Raw genomic sequence first — 22009 nt, forward strand, 5'->3', positions numbered from 1 at the left:
GACCCAAACAGTAGTTAACAAGCTAAAAAAATTTTGGTGTAAATGGAATATGCAAGACTAGTTGCTTCCAGGCCCATCTACTATAAGCTAACAACTTCAGTGACAAAGAGGCTCAGGGCATATTTGTGTCAGTAAATTAAAAAAGGCCAGAGCCCAGGCTTAAGCAAGGGTGTATCTTCTTTTTTATCCAGAATTATTTAAACTATATTAAATTTAGGTACCATTTTGGCCTAAGATAAACTGCACTTACTCAGGCAGTGTCCCAGTATGGCTCAAAGGAGAGCATGAGTTAGGAATTATTCACAACACACAGTATGTATGTATGAGGCCACCTTATTTGAGGGATGAGGGAGAAGAGAGATTTAAACATATGGACATGATCTATGCCTTTCCCTAAAGGCCAGAGAATGTACCTTAGCCCCATTTGCTTTGATGGCATGCTGGTACCCTCAAACGCTGCTGTGCTTTGCCCCAGAACCGAGTGAAATTATATAGTACATGCAAATCACACACTGTGCCTACTCTCCAGGGAGACCACTTAGCAGATAATACAGAATTGAGTTGTTTCTAATTACTTGAAGTACAATGGAAGAGGTGAGTCAAATATGTGAAATGCATGCTAGTATTGCAACTGGTTAAATAATTTTCAAAATAATTGTACCAATTTTGTTAATGTAGGACACAAAAGCCTGGTATTTGGCCAGTTCTAATTATTTAGGCTTGGTGCCATGAATCAATATTGATGGAACAGAAAGCAATTTTTGACATTCCGTCTGAAAAATGTACTAACAGGTACTTGAGAGCTCTTGTGATTTTACTCTTGTCTGGACTGGAAAATAAGATGATGATTGAAAACATGCTAGCAAACTTTAAAAGAAAAAAAAACCAAACCAAAAAAACCAAAATCCACTCATATAAAGACACTAGTCTAAACACGATATATGGGACTTTACCCTAGATACACAGATGGGTTTGCTTACACCAAATGGATTCTTACCAATTGCTTCACAATGTATTCGTAATAAGCAAAACAAGACATTAAGTTACATTCTCACAGTGTTATTTAGTACATCCCAGTTTATCAAATATTGCAATAGAATAAAATCCCTTTCAAACCCTGTTCAAAGCCTGACTTTTACACAAAAAGAATTTCCCAGATTCAAATGGGAACCTAACATGCATCATTAATTATTCACAATTCTGACTGCATATATATTTTTTGACCAGAAAATGTATGTATACATGTACATAAACATATACATAATAGGATAGATACATCCCAGAAATAAAACTAAAAACAAATGTAGTATTTTATAATGACATCTGTTCTAAGAATAAATAATTCTGTAAATTCACCAGGTATATTTAAAAACAATACAGACTTTGCTCTTTATAGGTTAGGAGTCTGAATAGCTTTATCATCTCACCTTCATTGTCGCAGTCTTGCAATGAAAGCCATATTTGATCTACCAGACCAACTCCTTTTACTTCACCATGAACTGGAATGGAATGCATTACCATTAATGCAATTGTCAAGGGTTTGGTTTGCAATTGCCAATTCTATTATTTTTTCATATTTATATTTCTTCACCAATTGCTTTATTTTCCATCTTACACTGCAGGAGAGAAAACATCCATTGTGATACTTCTAAATTGTTCCCAGTTCACATTTTTCACAGTTAACAATCTATACCATGAGGAGGGCTGTCACTATTAACTGATACTTTTTGGACTGGACTCTAAGACACAACTTGTACATGTGTTTTAGAGCTACAGAAATATGCTTGGCTTAAAAATATTTATGAAAAAAATTGTAATATCCTGCTTTATGATAAGCAGTGAGGAGATACCCTTCAGTCACTGGCCAAATTCCTCTTTGTGCATATCCTTGATCTGCAAAGACTAACTTAATGTACAGATAGCCCCCACTGAAGTCAAGGGTCAATACTTAGTCATACTGCATGAAGCACTTTTTTGCTTGGGGTTTATGTTTTTGGTTGGGACTTTTGCTTTTGTTGCGGATCATACACAGACAAAAACCTGATTCATTAACAGCCAAGTCAGTAATTCACTGCATTAAAGAATCCCCACAAGACCTAACATCAAAATAGCTTGCTTAGCACCTGGCCCTACTCCTTAGTCACAGTACTGCAATTAATGTCTAATCAACTTGCACTCCTAAAACTTCTGTAAGTTGCTGTCTGTTGTGCAGGAGACCTTGGTGCTTCCTCGCTGCTTCCTGTAAGGCAGGAGGTACCAATGTAGCAAAACAACAGGTTTCCATGTCTCCTCCTGTCCATGATAGTTCAGCATGAGGCATCACAATGAACATAAACAAAAGATTTGCAAATTCAAGCCTCTCTGTCCTGAGTTATCAGACATCAGTGCTGAGTATTCTTTGCAACATGAAAAAATGAACATCAGATGCAAAAGCAATGGATCTGTGGCCAGCAGACCTGGACATACATTATGAATTCAATGTAGGGACAAATGTCTAAAATAAATAACATATAAAAGCAAACCCCAGCCAAATGGCAGGGGTCAACTTAAATAAACTACTGACATTATACCACTTGAAAATGTGTGTAGCTGCACATATAAATTCTCTCCAAGGTATTTCACATGAGTCACTGAACAGCTTTTCCTTGGAAATTATATTAACATCAAGGTACTAGTCCCCCACAAAAAGCAATAGAAATAGATCTTCTATTACTAGCATTTTATGAACAGCATAAAATCAATAGAATATATATAAAACTGATTTGAGCCATATTAAATATGATATCGGTAGAATGAGCGAAGTGAACTGTGGACATTCTTTTACTGATGAGGGATGATGACCCACAGCAAAATTTGGATCCATCCTGTTCAAAAAGCATGAGTAACTGTGTTCATAATATTCTACAGTAAAACTGACCTCCAGGAGCTCACTCCTGAAATTATTATAACTCTGAATTCAGTAAGATTTTCCTAAAAAGCAAGAGAAGGAAGAGATGATGGCCTAAATTTTGTTAATTTTTCAGCCAACATAAAAATTCTACTGGACCGACTTTTTAAGCTCCTACAAATACATCCAGCTCATTCGACTCTTAAATATCTCTTTTAAACTATAGAATTTAAATTTCAAAAAGCAGAGCCTGTTCAGCAATATGTCTATGTGAAAACTGAAGCATGTAAGCAAGGACAGGCAGCCTTGCTTGACCCTTGACAAAGCATCAAACCTGTATTTTAGCAGTCTATTCAGGAAGAAAATGCTTGGCTGAAAGAATACTCTAAAAGGATTTCAAACAAAAGATATTAAGATATTCTTCTGTATTTGTGAGTGACTGCTTATGATATTTCTCAAAACAGGAAAGCTATTTTACAGGGACAAAAGTTTCCACCTCCATTAGAGGAACATTGTTTCCTTTCCTGCAATTAAAGTACTGAATCTGGTACTCCCCTCAGGATTTTACAGTATAACCTCAGGAAGTGAGGTTAGTTATTAAGTATGTAACAAGTTTACTTAGTCTACAGAGAACCGATTTCTAAATAAAGTAAAAAAAAATTAACCAAAAAAAGTACCAAAAAAGTACACAAAAAAATATTAATTTTTTTTTAATATACCATTCAGTTGCAGTTCTGGAAAACAAATTGCCAAAATACATTAAGAAGTATCACTGCCCATGCCTTTCCCTCCCAAAATCAGAAACTTGATTTTTTCAAACTCTATTTTACAAATCTTGCAAAATCAAATATCTGAGACATGCTATACCACAGTTTCACAGTCTTCCTGTCCATATTGCAACCACAGGAGTACTGGGGATAGGAAGAGAGAGGAAAAGCCCCTTTCATGACTGACATAAAGCCATTCACAAGCACAGCACCCCTGTACTCGGATCAGGGCAGAGCCCTGTCTTGTAGTAATACGGCTTTCTATCCGAGACTGACTATGCTGAGAGTTATTGATGACAACCTTGATTAAAGTGGTAATTAAATCCTCCAAAACACTCCTATGGTTGGGTCAGGGCTGTGAGAAGGACAGAGACCAAGCACCAGTTGTGACCTTGAAAGAAAAGTATTGATCAAATTTTGCCTTGTGAAAGGAAGGAGGGGAAACTGAAACCAACCATTCTGAATCATTAATGAGCTCCTGCAGCATGCTCCTAACTCAATTTTTTACATATCCAAGTGGATCTTTCTTCTTTCACATATCAAACTATTCATGAAAATAAACTGCAAATTCATTCAAGAGAACATGAAGCACCTCTAGGCAACAACTCAAAGGTGTCATTTTTTGTGTACTTCAGACTATGTAATATATAACAACATATATATATTTTTAAATATGCATATATGTGTGTTTATACATATTACGTTCATTACTGTGAGCAGCTAAAAGATGCTATTGATTGCCTGTGTCACTACCTAGACTTTCATTAGTACCCAGTGATGCAGAATATGATTTTCTAGTCTTTGGATCTTTCCTCGGACTGAAAGGCCTTTGAGCATACTTTCTACCAGATAGCTGTTTGGCCTTAAAAAAAGGAGAAGGTTATTTTTTAAAAAAAGCTCTTAATAAAATGGAATGAAATAAAATTATGTGAAAAGTTATAAACTGTGTGGCAGGAGAAACCCAAATGACTGCTGGTTTGTATTGATTACCACTACAGCAATATAGAAGCGTAAATGGGGAGCAGAAAGCCAACCATTAGATGAGACATAGGAAGGTGTATGATAATTTTCTCCTTATTTATCATACAATTCACTACATCCTCCTTACTGATTTTTTCTCCTCCATGCATTCTTCAGTTTTTCTTCTAAAGTCTCCTTTCCTACAAATTGTCTCCAGTAGCTTTTCTTTGGGTAGGTCCAGCTACTGTGCTACTTACTGCAACACAGAGAAAGCCTCCTGCTTCCGTCTTGGCTCATGTAGCAGTCCTACTGCAAATCATTCTCTAACTATTAATGTATTTTCATAGACCAGTCATAATTTAGGTTATAGACTGCTTTCCTGATTTCAAAATGCCTTTTTAAAACAAATCAACCATGTTAAGAGATGGGAAAAATATTAAGCCAAGACTTTTTTTAAATGTTATCAAACCAAGAGAACTTGAAGAAAACCATCAAACAGCCAAATGATCAATGATTGTAGGCATTTCCACTCAGAGAGGTGCTGCTCAACAAAGAAAGACATACCGACAATGTGCAAATATGAAAAGATTTTTCTGTTTACTATCCGCTACAGGGGGAAAAAAATGCAACAACTTCTGTCCCCACTGCCACATAGCAGTGCACTGGCAGAAGTCTATAGGATATACCTGCACAAAGGAGTGCTCAGTGCTGCCAAACACAGTGAGTTCATATGTGTAGGAAGTTGCGTATTTTTGAAATATCCATATGATTAGTTTCCCCTTGATCATCTATTTAATAACCGATATTTACACTGTCTAGAGATTAGAAATCTTCCTTAGAAACACCCTCTTCTTTAAGGACCACGTGGCAACATTGATCAAGGTGAGAATTACTACTACTGGAATTAAATTCAGGTACCTTTTTCTATAATAATAGGGTAGAAAAAAAATACTAGAGTAACAGTGCTGCTTCTATACTTAATTAATGTCATAAAATAAAATGCTAACCATTATCTTATACTCATTTAAGTAAGAGAGAAAGAGGTGAGCTCTGGATTACAGTGACAGACTACACAGGAAAGACAATGTGCAAATCTACAAAATAACAAAGCCAGAAACCAATGCATCTTTAGTTTTAGTCCAAAACTGCAGTATGATGGCACAGTAAGTTTAGCAAGAATCTGGTGATGGACAGGTTTACATCAGGATGATCTTTAAGGTCCCTTCCAACTCCAACTTCTACCTCTAACAAGATACTTAATAATGGTCTTTGATTTGGAATATTATTTTTTCCATTTTTATCAGAAAGAATCAATTCATAGGTCTTGTAGACCCTTGGATATGGTGTTTAGGTATTGTCCAATTCATGGCACTGAAGTATCTTGTTGCCATTACATTTCAAAGAGTTACAAACCTTCCCACTTTTGGTTACATAGTTATGTTCAGTCCCATGGCTCTTCAGAGGACTTTATACAAAATGAAGGAGAAATAAAATCATAGAACCAAAGAATGGTTAGAGTTGGAAGAGACCTTAAAGATCATGTAGTTCCCAGCCCCCTGCCAGCAACAGGGACACCTCCCACTAGATGAGGTTACTCTGAGCCCCATCCAGCCTGGCCTTGAACACTTCCAGGGATGGGGCATCCACAACTTCTCTGGGCAACCTCTTCCAGTGTCTCACCACCCTCACAGTAAAGAATTTCTTCCTAATATCTAATCTAAATCTACCCTCTTCCAGTTTAAAACCATTACCCCTTGTTCTGTCACAACACTCAGTGGTCAAGAGTCCCTCTCCATCTCTCCTGTAGGCCCCCTTCAGGTACTGGAAGGCTGCAATAAGGTGTCCCTGGAGCCTTCTCTTCTCCAGGCTGAACAACTCCAACTCTCTCAGCTTGTCCTCATAGGAGAGGTGCTCCAGTCCTCTGAGCATCTTTGGAGCCCTCCTCTGGACTCTCTCCAACAGGCCTGCGTCCTTCTTACGTAGGGTGTCTCAGAGCTGGACGCAGTCCAGGTGGGGTCTCATGAGAGCAGGGGGACAGAATCACCTCCCTCGACCCGCTGGTCATGCTTCTTTTCATGCAGCCCAGGATACAGTTGGCTTTCTGGGCTGTGATGCCTCATGTTGAGATTCATGAGACATTGACGCCTCATGTTGAGCTTCTCGTCCACCAGCACCCCCATGACCTTCTCCTCAGGGCTGCTCTCAAGCCATTCTCTGCCCAGCCTGTATTTGTGCTTGGGATTGCCCCGATCCATGTGCAGGACCTTGCACTTGGCCTGGTTGAACCTCATGATGTTTGCACAGGCCCACCTCTCAAGCCTGTCAAGGTCCTTCTGGATGGCATCCCTTCCCTCCAGTGTGTTGACCACACCACACAGCTTGGTGTCATCAGCAAACTTGCTGCGGGTGCACTCAGTCCTGCTGTCCATGTCTCCAACAAAGATGTTAAACAGTACCGGTCCTAGTACCAACCCCTGAGGAATGCCACTCATCACTCGAGCCATTGACCACAACTCTTTGAGTGCAGTGAAACATTCCTCTCTAAAAAAAGTTTCCAATCTTGGCTATAACTACTAGAGCCACTGTCCTGGTTTGAGCGACCCAGGACCAATTTCTCCTCAAATGCTTGGGAAAACTCTAGTGTCTGAATTTGTGAAAATATTTACTTTATAGCCAGATATGGTATATGAGTTTCAAGGTCTCAGTGTTTTTGAACCTTGCCAGGAGCAGGGATGAAGAGGAGTGAGACCTGAGCATGAACATCACATTCGATATAAATTAGGAATTTTTCTGCGTAGTTCTCTCTCTCCCTTGATGGCAGTGGTCCAGAGAAGTTCTTGCCCCAGTATCAGACCCCCGCGACCTTCCCTTCCTCCTGAAGCCTTAGCGCTCGCAGTGTCTGACATTTGCTGTCCACTCCTGGGAGTGCACAGCTTCCTACTGATGTAAGTGGCTGAGTATAATCCTTGTCTATTTTATATTAGGATTAGGATCAATAATGGTTCTTTAGTATTATTGTTAATTATTCGGTCTTATCCTATTAAATCTATTTATATTTCAATCCTCATTTTCCCTTGTTTTCCCCCACTCCCCTTCCCGGGTGGGGAGGGCTCATCAGGTGATAGAATAATTGTCTAAATGACAATGAATTGTTATGGGTTTCTAAAACCATAACAGCCACCTAACATTAGACAGGACCTATGATGATTTTTTTTAAATGAGCTGTAATTTACAGGCCAAGGGCAAAATTCTCCTCTTTCATGCACACTGAAAATGTAGTATCTGCGGAGTCTATCAGCGCTTATTCTGCACTGACTGTTAGTTCCTGTTTCCAGCAGTGGTGTTTCTGGTGCTGAAAAAGCAATAGGACACGGCAGCAAGGCTAGGGCAAAGAGGTTTGCTCTCACTGCTGGCTGAACCCTGCAGCACCCATCACCATGACACAACTAGGCATCCTTCTAATTTAACAGAGCTGATCCACAGTTCTAATCAGCTGCTTCTGTGTAGACAATTATTTGCACATGGTGGGTGGGGGAGGCCTCAATCTTTTTGCGTTCATGATTTTAACTGTACATATTGCACACACTGAAATTCACTGTATTCCATGAAATATCCAGAAAAAGTCTGGCTGCTGCTTGCATCTATTACTGTATTCTTTGATGTGTTCACATCCAATCTTGTGACCACACGTGATAGCACAGGTCAGATTGAGTAAATCTTTTTTGCCAACAGAAGTGTCCTGGCTAGGGGCCAGGCTGAGTGCCACCATAGAGATCTTTGCAAAATAAGATTCCTCAGCTTCCTGCCTTTTTGATCCTGAGGTGGCTGCAGCACAAGAAGCACATTTCTTGGCCCTGGCTGTACAATTTTCAATGTCACTGGTCTGGCCTTGGTTTATTCCAAATTGAAGTTTAAATATTTTAATTTTTTTTTAGTTTCGTTTTCTTAAAAAGTTGTGCAGGAATTCATGATTATGTGAACTCAGTGAGGGGCACCGCAAAAGACAGGTGACTGCAGGACACTGTTATTAGCTAAGAAACAGGACATTTCTCACCACAGAAGCACAGATTTCCTCCTCTGTTCCCATGATATTATTATGAAACATGCATACTTTCTGGTATCAAATTCCACACTAACTCACAGCCATACAGTTTCACTACTGCAAGAGCTTGATGTCAGGTCGGCAGCAGTTAGAGAGGAGAGCAAAGCCAGCTTCCCAAGCTTTCACACTGCTGGTACAAAGCTCAGAGCAACTCCTGGCCCCTGTTGTGGTGACTGGACTAGGTCTGGCAATCTTTGCAAGATACCTGTAAAGATGCATTCCAAATAATGGCCTGACCTAGAACTCTTACACTTGTTCTGGGAGACACTATCTGACCTTTCTCTCACTTCATGAGAGTTTGTCAGAGCTGATAGTCTCCACAGCTCTCAATCCTCCCCCCTTGCTGTCTTTTCTCTTGCTTTCATTGAATAGGCTTATCAATTCATTCCTTTCTTCATTCACTTTCCCACTGATTTTTTTGCTCCTCTCCATGCCATCAGGGACCACCCTTTCAAAACCAGGTTGGGACCATGCCGACCCTCCCAGATGCTCAAGATATCACACTACCCCTGTTCCTGTCATCCTTCCAACTGACAGAAGTTAGTCCCACCTTCCTCATCATAATTAAATATTGCATCTTCAATCCCAGCAACCTCTCCACAACTTTGAGGTCATATCTTAACCCCGTCCTGCTCTTCTCTTTCTACTCAGAATATAATGAATCCTTCCAGTACAAAACCGAAAATGGCGATTTTTGCCTTCTTTGGCTTGCTTTCGCCTAGTTATAAGACAATGTTTTCTTTAGCTATCCTACAACCTTTTCTTTTTTCCCCATCACAGTTTAAGAAATTCCCTACCTGCTCACCTCTTCTAGTCTTCTGACTTGGACCCAAAGACCTCTCCTCCTAGGTTCCCGTACCTCTTTTTTCACCCCTCCCTCACTCCTCTCTATCACTTCTCACTTAGCCCAACTTTCTCCCACAATGAACGTAGGCTTTGATCTTGCCTTTTTTTAAAAAAATGGTAATCCCATCTGTCTCTCAAACTATTACCTGTATTTCTCATTGAGCTCACTGAATGAATTGCAAGAGGTTCACCTGGTCTTATTCATGGACTATCAGCCCTCTGGCTATGATCTCCCTGGTTTCCATCCAAGACCTTACTCAGTCCAGTCCTGACCCATGGCTATATTACCTACTACCCTTACATAACATATCATTCACCTCCTGTGCTAAGAGTTTTGCACGACTCATGGTTTAGAGCTATTTGTTCAATCCAAACTGCCACACACTACACTTCTGTACAAAATGATCCTTGAATTCCCTACAGTCAGTCTCAGAAAGAAGACGAGAAAACGTAATTTTCTTCACAAAGTAGCAGCCAAGTTGATGCTAGTACAAGGAATTTACAACCACCTGTACTACTGCTGAAGACAGATGAAAACCTACACAAAGAAGTACAAAACAGTATTTTGCAGAAAAGGAAAACAGAATTTGTTCTGTCTGGCTGCAGGAATCATGAAAAATCATAGAAAATTCACTTTTCTTTTTTTTCCATCTTTAAAATTTTAGACCTATTTTGCACGATTAACAACCCCTTTTGGTGAAATTAAACAATGGAAGGGTGTCAGAGCTACAATCACATTTCAAAAGGTGAATCATAAGCAGTGAAGCTGTGAAGTATTTTAAAAAAGTGACTAAACTATGACTATACTGGACAAATGAGAATATCCAAACACCATAAAGTTCTGTTAAACAAAGCAGAAAACTATTCTGAGTCACATTTAGGAATATATTTACCTACCTCCAGCTGGCTATACACCAAACCAGGAATGTGTAAGCATACATGAACATGAACACGAATGTGCACAAACCCCCGTATAAAAAGGATTCATCAGTTCAGGCTACAACCTGTATTCATATCTACCACTAGATACATGCAGTTTTCTTACTGGCATCAACAAAATATTTTTTGCTGTACCTTTTATGCTTTCCACACACATTAGCCAACACAGTCAGGTACATCTGAAGTGCAGCTAAGGGCACCCTCTGAGATTTCAGTTCCTTAAACTCCCTCTTCCATAGCCTTTTTATGGCTGACTCACGTAGGAGAATTGGTCCTGGTCCATATCTTGTCCAGAGCAGGTTCAGGAGCAACATTATTAGTTGGGCCTCTTTTCCATTACCTTTTTTTAAGTCCTGTCATGTTGACTGGAAGCAGTACTCCAGCAAAACACTGATATTTCATTTCCTATTTAAGAAGCTATTTAAGAACCACTCTAAGATGCCTCCCTCATCCAGAGCCCAGTGTGTTACAGTGCCAAGGTTAATTGAGGAGCTGAAGGCCAAGATTAAGTTCCACCTATTCTCTGGGAGGATTTAGTTTCCCATGTTACTATACTTTCCTAGATGCACATGGAAGCTGACACAGCCAACCGCAGGACCTCTGCCTGCTGCACTTCTCTCCCCAAAGAAATGCTAACCCCCATCAATCTAAATGAGTCTAATTCCCATCTACACTCATTTACTGGCAGGGTAGTATAAAAGGGCCATTGTTTAAGAAAGAGTCAGGCTCACTGACTGTTGTTTTTTTATGAAGGATGCCATCAGCATACCAAAATCTTTAGATACCAATCATCCATTCTATTCAGCCCACTTCCTCCTTCCCTTTCCAAAATATCCCACTTCGCCAGGACACTACTTCAGTTTTAAACATTAACAAGACAGCTCTTTTGACTATGTAACAATACTAAACACTAAATTCTGAAGTCTCCACAGTAGCTGAGGTTCTTTTTTTTTCCCCCTCACACTGAAGCAAAACAAACTGGTGACCAAGTTGTTGAAACGAAAGAAAGCATTTCAATTAAAGCATTTCCATAATGTTGTTCGCTGTTCTGAATGCATTTTCAGGATTGTAACAGAGAAGAAAGGTTATCAGTAGTCAGCTGCAATGGAATGAGCTGGAAAAAGACTGGGTATATACCTATCTAACTCTGAAGTATCTAATTAAAATTTAAGCAAACTTGGGAGTTAGGACAGCTGGAAGAGGCACTGGGAACCTCTCAGAAGTTCTATGCCTTGTACTTAAAATGACACGAATTAATTTAGTGTGCACAAAGTGTGGGAGTTCAGTGGCAAAGAGATCATAATTCCAAGGCCAGCTGGTGTACACAACAGTCCGCATGAAGAACCTTTTTCCACAGCTAGTGGTCAGTGAGAACGGGGCTCAGCTTTATACTTTATGCAATCAAAAGCACCTGTTTGAAGACATATAGCTTGTACTTCACAAAAATATTGTCTTGGCTGCTGGGAGCAAGTCAAAGTGCAGAAGTTGCCATCACTGCAGTACCTAAGCACTTAAACGCAAGGTGATGTCATTGTGATTAATAGTGAATGTCTATTGTGGCATGAACATTTTTCAAAGTACACAGATAGGTCACAGCCAATTGCACAAAGGGTGCAAACACATGGTAAGAATTCCTCCCCCTTTGGCACCACAAGGGTACAACTGTCACCTCAGAGCTGCCACAGGAAACACCATACTGCGCTGGATTGAGGCCACAGAAAGAAGGTACAGGAATAAGACGGTCTCATCCTTCTCTCAGGAATATCAACTCTGCACAATTCAAATTTGGCACATTTGTGCCTGAACCATGAACTAGACAGAGGCTTTTGGTCCCTGCAGGAACACACACAGTCTGATCTGAGCTCAGGAACTGTCCGAACACAACAGAGGGAAAAGCAGGGATTCAAACTATGGAAATCTCTCTGTGGCCCCAAGACAGTATGGTCCAACAGCCTGAAACCATAAACGCTCCTTGGTCTCTCTGTTGATTTGCTATCATGCTCCTCTTGCGCGTGTCACAAGGCCTGTAGCATATGATGCAAGACACAGCTATACGCTGATTTGCCAAGGACCGAAAGGAAAAATTTTTCCTCTGGTTCCTCTGTGCTCATGCTAGATTATCTGGTGAATCAGTGAATTGCACTAAATCAACGATATGAAATTCCAAACTATTACTTTGCTAAAATAAAGCTATGTGTACTTATTTTATACTCTTCTTTATCAAAGCAAGAGGGTGCTTAAGAGACAGAGAGAAGGAGACTTTCTCTACCTCGCTAGTGTTCCTGTGTGCAGCAGGCATAGAACACAAGAACAGCCATGTAGGTCCAACCAGATGAGTATCTACTGCCCTGCCTCTGACAGGGGCCAAAAGTATCTGCCTGAGGGATCACATAACCACAGAGCACATGCATAGTCACACTTATCCAGAATACCTTTGCAGCCCAAAGATTTCATGTGCCAGAGGTGATGAATTCGTACTTAATAGCTGTATCGCTCAAACTCTTAGCCTCTGGGCAGGGAACAGGCCCTGTGCCATTCACCTGGCTCATAACCTGCACCCACAGGGCACCTAGGGTTTACTGTGCCACTGGCACATTGCGTGACTTCTTGTGATGGCAGCAGAATAGCCCACGTTAATGTTTGCCTGGAGCACGCAGGGAGAAAAAGAAAAATTTAGCAGGAGAGGCTATTGAAAGTGAGTGAGGGATGTGAGAGCTCACTGGAAACCTCCAAAAGGATGGTAATGGGCAGAAATATTTAGCTGGTGGTAACCACAAATACAGAATTTGATTGCCAGTTTTAATTTAACCCTCAAGCAGCTGGTGTGTGAGAGACATCCAACAAATGAGCAACTGCATTAGAGCCAGGTAAAGACCTAAAACATGGGCTGCTCTTAGAACATATCTCCACATGTCATAGGAAAAGGACAGGTAACAGTGCAGCTCTAGAGGTCACGGGAGGGAACACTATAATGGCCCTCTCCAAAAAAATTACGGGGTGCCAGGAAATCCTGGTTACGACAATAACATGGAAAAAGGAATATTTCTGTGAGATACATTTCTGCTGCTGCCTATTCCTACAAAACACAGAAATGCAACTTTTTGAAAGGGCACAAATACAAAGAGATTAGGCCACAAAACTTACTTGGAAGCCCTTGAGTAACATACATTTTAGCTGTAGCTACGAGCTCCTGTGCCTGATTGCTCCCAGATGAAACAAAGTATTATTGTAACTCAATTCGCAGATTTTTAAGGAATGTTTCTCTCCAAGTTTGAATTACTCACAATGTCTTCTGACCAGGACCAAAGTTAAAAACCATGTTCATGGCATGTCTCCTTGTTGGGGCTGGACCTATCGAATGTGGAGGCAAATCCATGAACACAGGACTTCTCACAAGGGTTACAAATGAACCTCTCCAGCTTCCACGTACTCTCTGGAGGGAAGCTGTGGCAGTGCAGAGATTGTGCCCTGCGCTGGTACAGTGCCATGACTGTAGGCTATCTTCTTCCCTCCTGTTACTCCATGAGGATGATGCATTTGAGATCCAAAATGTATCTGAGGGAAAAGGTCTGAGTTCTCCCACGTGCTAGCTCTGTATTATCATACCATCAATGCTCAGAGCGGCCAAGAAGGAAAGGGGATAGTAGAGGGAGGAGGACCACAGCCAGACTGGCTAGCCAAACTGCCAGGAAGAAGTGAAGCTTCACTTTTTAGTCTGTCATGCTATCAGGGACATATGAAGGACTTTGCAGAAATACTTCTTGAATGTTTACATTACTCCACTTCGTGCTCCAGGGCATTCAGATACACTGGGCAGTTGAAGAAACAGTGGCACTAATCTTTTACACTAAGAATAAAATTGAACTAGAAAAAATAATAGTTATTAAATAGTTTGTGCATTTTACTTCATTATAAAGGACCCTATTACATTGGTCCCACCCTGTGACTTTTTTTAGGAAGCTCCAGAAAGATTCCCAACCCCACCTTTTCTTTTTTTTTCCTTTTTTTTTTAAATCTCAAAGAAATAAGACTGATTTCATTTTGCTAGATCTGGCTTCTCATTTCCATACTGGAAGTGCCAGCAATTCTTCCTGGTTTCTGGTATTGGCAAAGTCAACAGCATTAAATGGGACAAAACAGGGCAAAGGACAAAAAGAGAGAATGAGAGACTCTTGTTTTAAACAAGAGTTTAATTTAACCCTCAATTAATTCTGATTTTCATGTAGGATGCAGAACAGGTGTTAAAAGAAAATGGTATTTGAAAATGGCAGCACAAAAAGCTACTTGGAAAAAGAGAAGACCATTCCCATTTCACCTCATCACTCCTTTATGGGGAAAAAATACACTATTTATAATATATTATTCTGATCCTTAACACCAGATTATCATCCAGGCTGAGGACTGAATATAGCCCTAATGTTTTAAGCAAATAAATGTGAAAGGCTAAAACAGTGGCCATGGTGAGGCAGAGAAGCATACTTCTGTCACGCCAGTGAGGAAGCACTGGGGACGTATAGGATCTCCAGGAAGAGAACAACCGAGAACAGCTATGAGTCACTTGGAAAAGGTGTGTTCAGCTACCCATAAAGAAAACACCTTGGGGAATTCACAGGCTGCAGTGGTGAGGCTGTGTCAACAGCTAATATACAAAGCTGCTCCCGGGTTATAGATATGCTGGGAGATGATAAAAGTGCATCAGTGTGTGTGTGTGAAGAAATACCAAAAGGATCCATTAATTCAAATAAAACTATCTTATGTGAACTTTTGCCCAGAATTGAAACAAAACCTAAAGTGTTCCTTTTACTAGATAGTCAAGCAGCTTGGCTACCTTATGTCTTTATTTTTCCTAATTCCTGTGAACTTTTGTACTTCCTGATTTCTTCCTAAGCAGCAACAGCATTCCTAGAACAATGGCTTAACAGCAATTCTTGTTCATTCTGAAAAAAAGAAATGCCATGAACCTTGCAAAAAAAACTGTTCTTGATGCTTTTTCCAAATATGCAGATCCAAAGAGTGTAGTGCCATGAGACTTTACAAACAAAACAAAGGCATCTTCAGATGCACTAAAGGAAACTGTTGATAAAAAGCTACTCGTGTGTATTTTTGCAACATCAGACAAGAAAGAGCAAGCAGTTTGCCCTATTTGGGGAAAGTTCAAATAAGCTTCAGAAGACTTCAAAAATCATATTCAATCTCTGAGCAGTTCTTGTTTGTGGGCCATTTTCAGACATACATGTTTGCCTGAAACGTACTTAAACAAGGCTTCATTTTTTGTGATTCCGTCCATGCTACTTGGTTCTACTGCAGGAAGCAGAATGACAACAGCTGTGAGGAGAGATACAGCACAGTGTTCTGTGCCAGCTGAGCTCTGAGCTCATGATGAATCTCCCCTGTTGTGCAAAATGCAATACTGAATGCTTTTGCAGAAAAGAAACAAAAATGGGCACCCCAACTGTACTAAGATCATAGCATCTGCTAACAAAATTGATAAGCAGCCATCACGGCCAGGCATTTAAACAGAACTTTATGAAGCAGAGTAACTGTATTATCTGCTATTTAGGACAACCACAGGGTGTGTTCCAAACTCATGAAAAAAGAAAGAAAAAAACCACAAAACTTCAAACTTCAGAGCTGTTAACAGAAATCAATGCAACTCGATCAGAGAAAGAATCCTACATCAGTCTTTGAAAGCTAAGGAATGCAAATGGAAGGAAACTCACATAAAATCTGACAGGTATTGTAAAAGGAGTAGCACTAAGTCCCAAGCAACACATACTTGTAATCCCTGGTGGTGTTATTCAACCAAGATTCACGCCTGAGCCAAGTAATTTCCTTGAACAAGATTCTGCTGTACTGTAAATAGCATGCGGTTTACTGTAACCTTTCAGTATTTCCCTGTCTTCACAATTAAGCCAGTATTCAAGAGCAATACAGAACAGCCCAGAAAGTGTCTTTGTCCACATGCCACCTTTATTTACCCCTTTTTTGTTCCTCTGCAGTGTGAGTCAACATGTCCAGTGACAGGATAAACAGCAATCGGAACTAAATTTAATTTAAATGTAAGGAAAGAAAAGAATTCTATTGTAAGGGTTACTGAACACTGTCACACGTTGCCCAGAGAGGTTGTGGAGTCTCCATCCTTAGAAATATTCAATCCTAGCTGGCCACAGCCCTGAACAACCTGCAGTAGCTCACCCTGCTTTGAGCAGGGAGTTGGACCAGATACTCTTAGAGTGCCTGCTAGCCTCAGGTCTTCTGTGGCAAGTCAGTACAAGCTGGACCCATCTCCACGAACAACCTCTAACAGCAACTCTGCTGGCAGCCCCTTCCATATTACCCTTTTTCCTAGCTGGAGATCGTGCAATGGACCTCGTCTCTACCAGGATTACCTTTTATTTAACTACAATTCAAATTCCCAGTGCCATTGTTTAAGAACTGCTTGCTTTTTAGCATCTAGTTTTCCAGCATCATCTCACCTCAACATTTCCTCAAATGGTGATCACAACCAAGCACATATTTACTTTGTAGTAAATGGTGCTTAAAGCATTAGAGAACTAGGGCCACTCAGAAATAAATAAATAAATAAATAGCATTGGCTGTCTTACTAGTCTTTGCTCCTTTTCGTTCTTTCCATTCACTCTCCACATCTGAATACTTCTTCCAACCTATCTTTGTGCCTGATCTCACTTTAGTAACAGGTAAACATTTAATTATTATGAACCACCATCTCTCTCACCTCCCATTCCTCCCATACTCATATTTCCTCCTACATCCAGTCTCATTTTTCTCTAAAATTGTCCATGGGCTAAACCACAATTTGCCCTCACAAACTAATGCATTCCCAAAACAGCATGACTTGCATATGGGCAAAAGTTCACATAAAAGCAGGTGAGTGTTCATCCGTTGTACGTGAGAAACTAAAAGAGAAAGACTTGTGAAGTAATGTGGATGTAGTCTGAAAACGGGGTTGGATCTCTGCAGTTTACACCTTTAAGACTGACTCTTCTCTTCTGCCACTAGCATGATCTAGGACCTGTGCTATTGCTGTGAGCCTTAGCCCATATCAAGGTAGAGCTCTGGCAACTATGATTTTCAGCTCTCCTCATTTCCGCTGCATCCATTATTAGTCTCATTTTTCTTCAGCCTCTTTCCATTTTGTGGAATGGAACTCAGCACCTTCCTAGTTCTCCAGTTCTCCTGTTCATTTCACTTCACACACACCACATATATGTGCACTCCTTTACTCCATCACTTGCTTGTATACTTCTTTTTGGGGGAGTGGGAGTAGAATACAGCTTGTTTACACTTGCTCTCCACATATTTTTGCTAATAACAGACACAAGGCCTTAAGATAATTTTCCTGTGTTAATAACATCCATCAGTATAGTAGTTTGAATTATGAAAAGCTCTCAATAAGTTAACAACTCCTTTTCTGCCTCAGTCATTACAACTGAGTTAGAATTTTGCAACCAAAGGACATCATAGTCAAATGCACCATCTCATGATTAAAAAATCCCCAGCTTCAGATTTGAGATGTCTCCCTAAATCCTTTGTTATATATGGGGCATGTCATCCACTGGCTTGTTCCTACTACTGAATCAGAGCTAAATTCCCCTTTTATATCTTGCACTTCAGGACCAGACTCAGGAAACCAGGAGCAGACAGGAACTGAAGGCTGAGACCTAGAGACCACATTTTATATAAATAATAATAATGGAAAGCTAGAAATGCCTAAAATTATGTTCTGATAGGGTGATACCGGCACAAAACCATGTTTTAAGACACACTTTTCTTTATTGGAACACAGAAGAATGGTGGCTTAAACATTTTAAGATCTTTGTAAAATCCTTTACGCAAAATTACTTTCCTGGATCAGTTCATAAGAACTCTCATTCTTTGAAGTACTTATAGCAATTTGCTTCTTCAGAGTAAGATACTTAGCATTAACACTTAACCATTAACAACTCTATCTTCCAAATGTTCATGTGATAAGTAAATACTACTGCCCCCACTACACAAGTGATGCACCTGAGAGACAATTTCTGTGATCTGCCCATGAGTGCAGGGACTGGAATTCCAATGTCAAACAATAAAACAGCTTTTTGCGTGTGGTACAGATGAGCAATATCATCATTGCCTTTACTTGTCTGTTCACTAAAAATACTGCGGATTTGAGCACATTCATTTTTTTCTACATCTTATCTTACAACACTGACTCACATGAATTAATCCCTCTTTTATATTCTGCTCATTGACTAAATAATGGAATGTTCTCAAGATATTAAAAGATCGACACCCAAAGAATCATCATTTGGGTAGGTACAACACAGCACAAAATAATTTCTATAGGTACAAATGGAAACTCAAGAAGTTCAGGACTTCAGTGACTTGATGAAGGTCAAGCAGTGTGTTCCCAAGCTTCAAACTGATCTTCTTAATTATCTGGCAAACAAGGCAAAATTGTCCTGGTAGATCTCACTTCAAGCTTATTGCAGACAAATTTGAACATTAGATTGTATTTGTCTAACTGTGCGTCTTTGCTGAAGATGCAAAGCTTTTATTTTGTACTTGGTTTAGAATCAAAGGAGTAAAAGTTCTTCTGTTCTACCTGCATTTCATTCTTTCCCCCAGTCTATATGCAACCCATTTGCTTAATCAAGATGTGTGATAATGCATGAGTTAATAACAAACAGAACAGCTCTCCCTTTTCCCATATCAGTGCTTCAAATCATCTAAACTCTCCAAAACCTGAACTCTTTGTCCACCAATGTAAATGAAACAGGGTTTGTTCTGAAGTCCCTTTTAATCACTCGCTCTCCCACAACATGGAGTTAAGTAAAATGTATTAAAGAAGAGAATAAAATGACCATTTGTTATATGTTTACAGACAGTAACACAAAAAACCATTTCTCCTGCTGGCCCTAAAGTTACATCCAAAAGAATATGCAAAAGCCTCAGTAAGTGGTCACACTCAGAAAGAATGGTAAAGCACCCCACTCTTACCTGGACAGCACTGTATTTAAAGTCATGTAAATATGATTACTTGGGTAAATGAGGGTTAAAGATCTTAATTCATCATGGATGTATTGTGTCAGAAAGACAATATTGCTTTGTAAGGAGGTTTTTATCATGCAGTTGTATAGTGCTTCTTAACCAAACTAAAATATTGTGAGACAACTGAGAAATATGCTGCAACTGAAGACAGGTTCCAAGCTGCCCTCTCCTCCACTGTCTTTGGGACCAAAGCTCAATAACAAGAGTTTACAAGCAAAAACAATACAGTGAATGGCACATAGAGAAGAAAAAATATTCCGCTACTATGAATGTGCTCCTGTTGGAATAACCAATGCTTTTAATTAAAAAGTTGTCAAGGAAGTTCACGGCCCAGCACAAATGTTACAGAAATCACTTGAGAGAAGAAGCTACCAAGGAGTAGGAGAAAATACTCTGTTTTGATTTGGCAGGCAAATTCCATGGAAGTGTTCATAACTTTTAGGCAGCTTGGTGAAAGAGCACAATATCCTGACTGATAGTCCAAATTTTAAACTTACACTTAAAAATTATGACAAGCAGCTGTCAATGGCTTGAAGGAAAGATAGTATTTTGGGTGTCTGTCCTAAAAGAAATACTGTTTTCATTCTTAAATCCACCCACATGATCTCATTGCCTGATCAGAGAAAGGCAAATTTCTGTACCCTGAAGTGCCAAGACTTGAAAGTCCACGAAAGGGGCAAATCATTCACAGTAAGGACTTATGTTTAGACATGGTAGGTAAGTCAGCACTCGAGGAAGGAGAAACACCTTTCAAAGCATGACACCCAAGCCCACAGACACAAGAAAACAGTTGGCGCTGCGTAAGTATTATAGGAATTTCAGACTCAGTTTGTTCCCTTACCTTTGCACTACCACATACAGCTCAAAGCACTGACAAAAACTTCATACAACCATTCCAAAAAACACCCTCTTACCCCAAAGTGGTCAAGTACAGATGTTTCCCTCTACTTCTGTCAGATTCTATTTTTTAGTTTCTTAAAAGATAGAAGGGTCTCCTTTGGGAAGGAATAGGTTCTCTCTCCTTTCTGGTTTTGGTAAAACCTACACAAACTCTGTTTATCTCCACAGTGAAGTAGCTATGATTATAGTCTTGTCTGTAACCATCCACTTCCAACTTCCTTAGTAAGCAAGGAGCACTAAGGATATTGCCTTGTTCCCGGACTAGGGATACCCTGTGCTAAAATTTACTACAGTTCAAATCTGCAAAAATGTTTTCATCCTTTTAACTGAATTATGCTATGTCAAACTTTATCCACTGATCTGTCTTCCATCAGTTTCCTCCATATTTCCATTCACACTTTGTGGCATGCTGCTATATTAACATTTGCAAGCTGTCTATCAGGTTGGTTATGTTGCAACCAGTTGTTTATTTACATTTATTTTTCAACACAGGAAGTAGAATAAAATATGTCTAGAATTATTCTTCCACAAATTCACCCAGGGAGTTCACACACCTTCCCCTGCCCTCTCTACTCCAGTTCCCTTGTTATTTTTTCACTTCATAAGCTGATTAGATGGAGTCACAAATACACACAAAATGATAAGAGCTGTCTTGGCAGCCTTCAGTGAATTTCCACCATAAACACTCTCACATCCTCCAGCAAGCAAGCCAAGGTGTTTTGTAAGAGCAACCCACAAATCTTAATTAATACATTTAAGAAGTTAACTGAAGCTTTCACCATTTATGCTGCAGCATCTTGTAAGGGTCTAAAAACCTCACCTCCAGATTCAAGCAGTCAAAAGCAGATTTTCACACAAAGGTCTTACCAACAAACCTTGTAGAAGAAGGTGCTTGAAATATACACAAGCAGGGAAATAGAGAGAATTATGTTGCAACAGTTACTCTGACAAATTTGAAATGGAAGTCTGGAAGTCTAGCACAATGTGAGAGTTCATCCACAGAGTAGAAAAAACAATACTGGGTTTTTTTTATTAACCCTATTTTAAGTCTTTTCTAGCACATATCACAGACCAATTATGTATTAATACTGTTCCTGAAATTAACCATCAGAACCTGCTATTGCCTCTAGCTCTAAAAGACAGAGTGAAAAGAAGTAAGGCAAGAATTAAAACAATTGCCTCTTAACAGGGCAACCCAACTTCAACCAGAATCCAGACCATTACAAACAAAATGCTTTTGTTTTGCCACTGGCAGTGAATGATTGCTTTGCTTGTCCTCCATACCTGCAAAAACACTCTATTACTACAATTTGGAAAGGTAACTGAGTGAAATGAACATATCCCAAGTTGTCTCCTTACCTGAAAAATACAAAATGAGGAGAGAAGCCAAAAGACAGGGTAAGTTATTTTTATACAGCTCTTCAACAGCTCTTGATAAGTCATCAATACTGCCAAAGTACTGGAAGCTACCAGAGGACCTGGTGCTCCCTGTCACTTAAAGTGGACTCTTTTCTGCTCAGTACAGTAATGGAAAGAAGACAACAGTGGCATGTG

At 39.8% G+C, this 22009-nt stretch overlaps 1 protein-coding gene across 7 annotated transcripts in view; it reads right to left on the minus strand.

Moving 5' to 3' along the window:
- NTRK2 (neurotrophic receptor tyrosine kinase 2) overlaps positions 1-22009 on the minus strand; it is a 211408-nt gene that overhangs the window by 127654 nt on the left and 61745 nt on the right. For 4 of the 7 annotated variants that reach the window (XM_063321389.1, XM_063321391.1, XM_063321393.1 and 1 more), the window contains exon 12: positions 1428-1499. The exons of the other annotated variants lie outside the window; for them this stretch is intronic. In XM_063321389.1, coding sequence (XP_063177459.1) covers positions 1428-1499 — 72 coding nt within the window. The remainder of the gene's footprint in view (positions 1-1427; positions 1500-22009) is intronic. 7 annotated transcript variants of the gene reach the window in all.

This window comes from Chroicocephalus ridibundus, chromosome Z (assembly GCF_963924245.1).
Source record: "Chroicocephalus ridibundus chromosome Z, bChrRid1.1, whole genome shotgun sequence".
NCBI classification, from domain to species: Eukaryota; Metazoa; Chordata; class Aves; order Charadriiformes; family Laridae; genus Chroicocephalus; species Chroicocephalus ridibundus.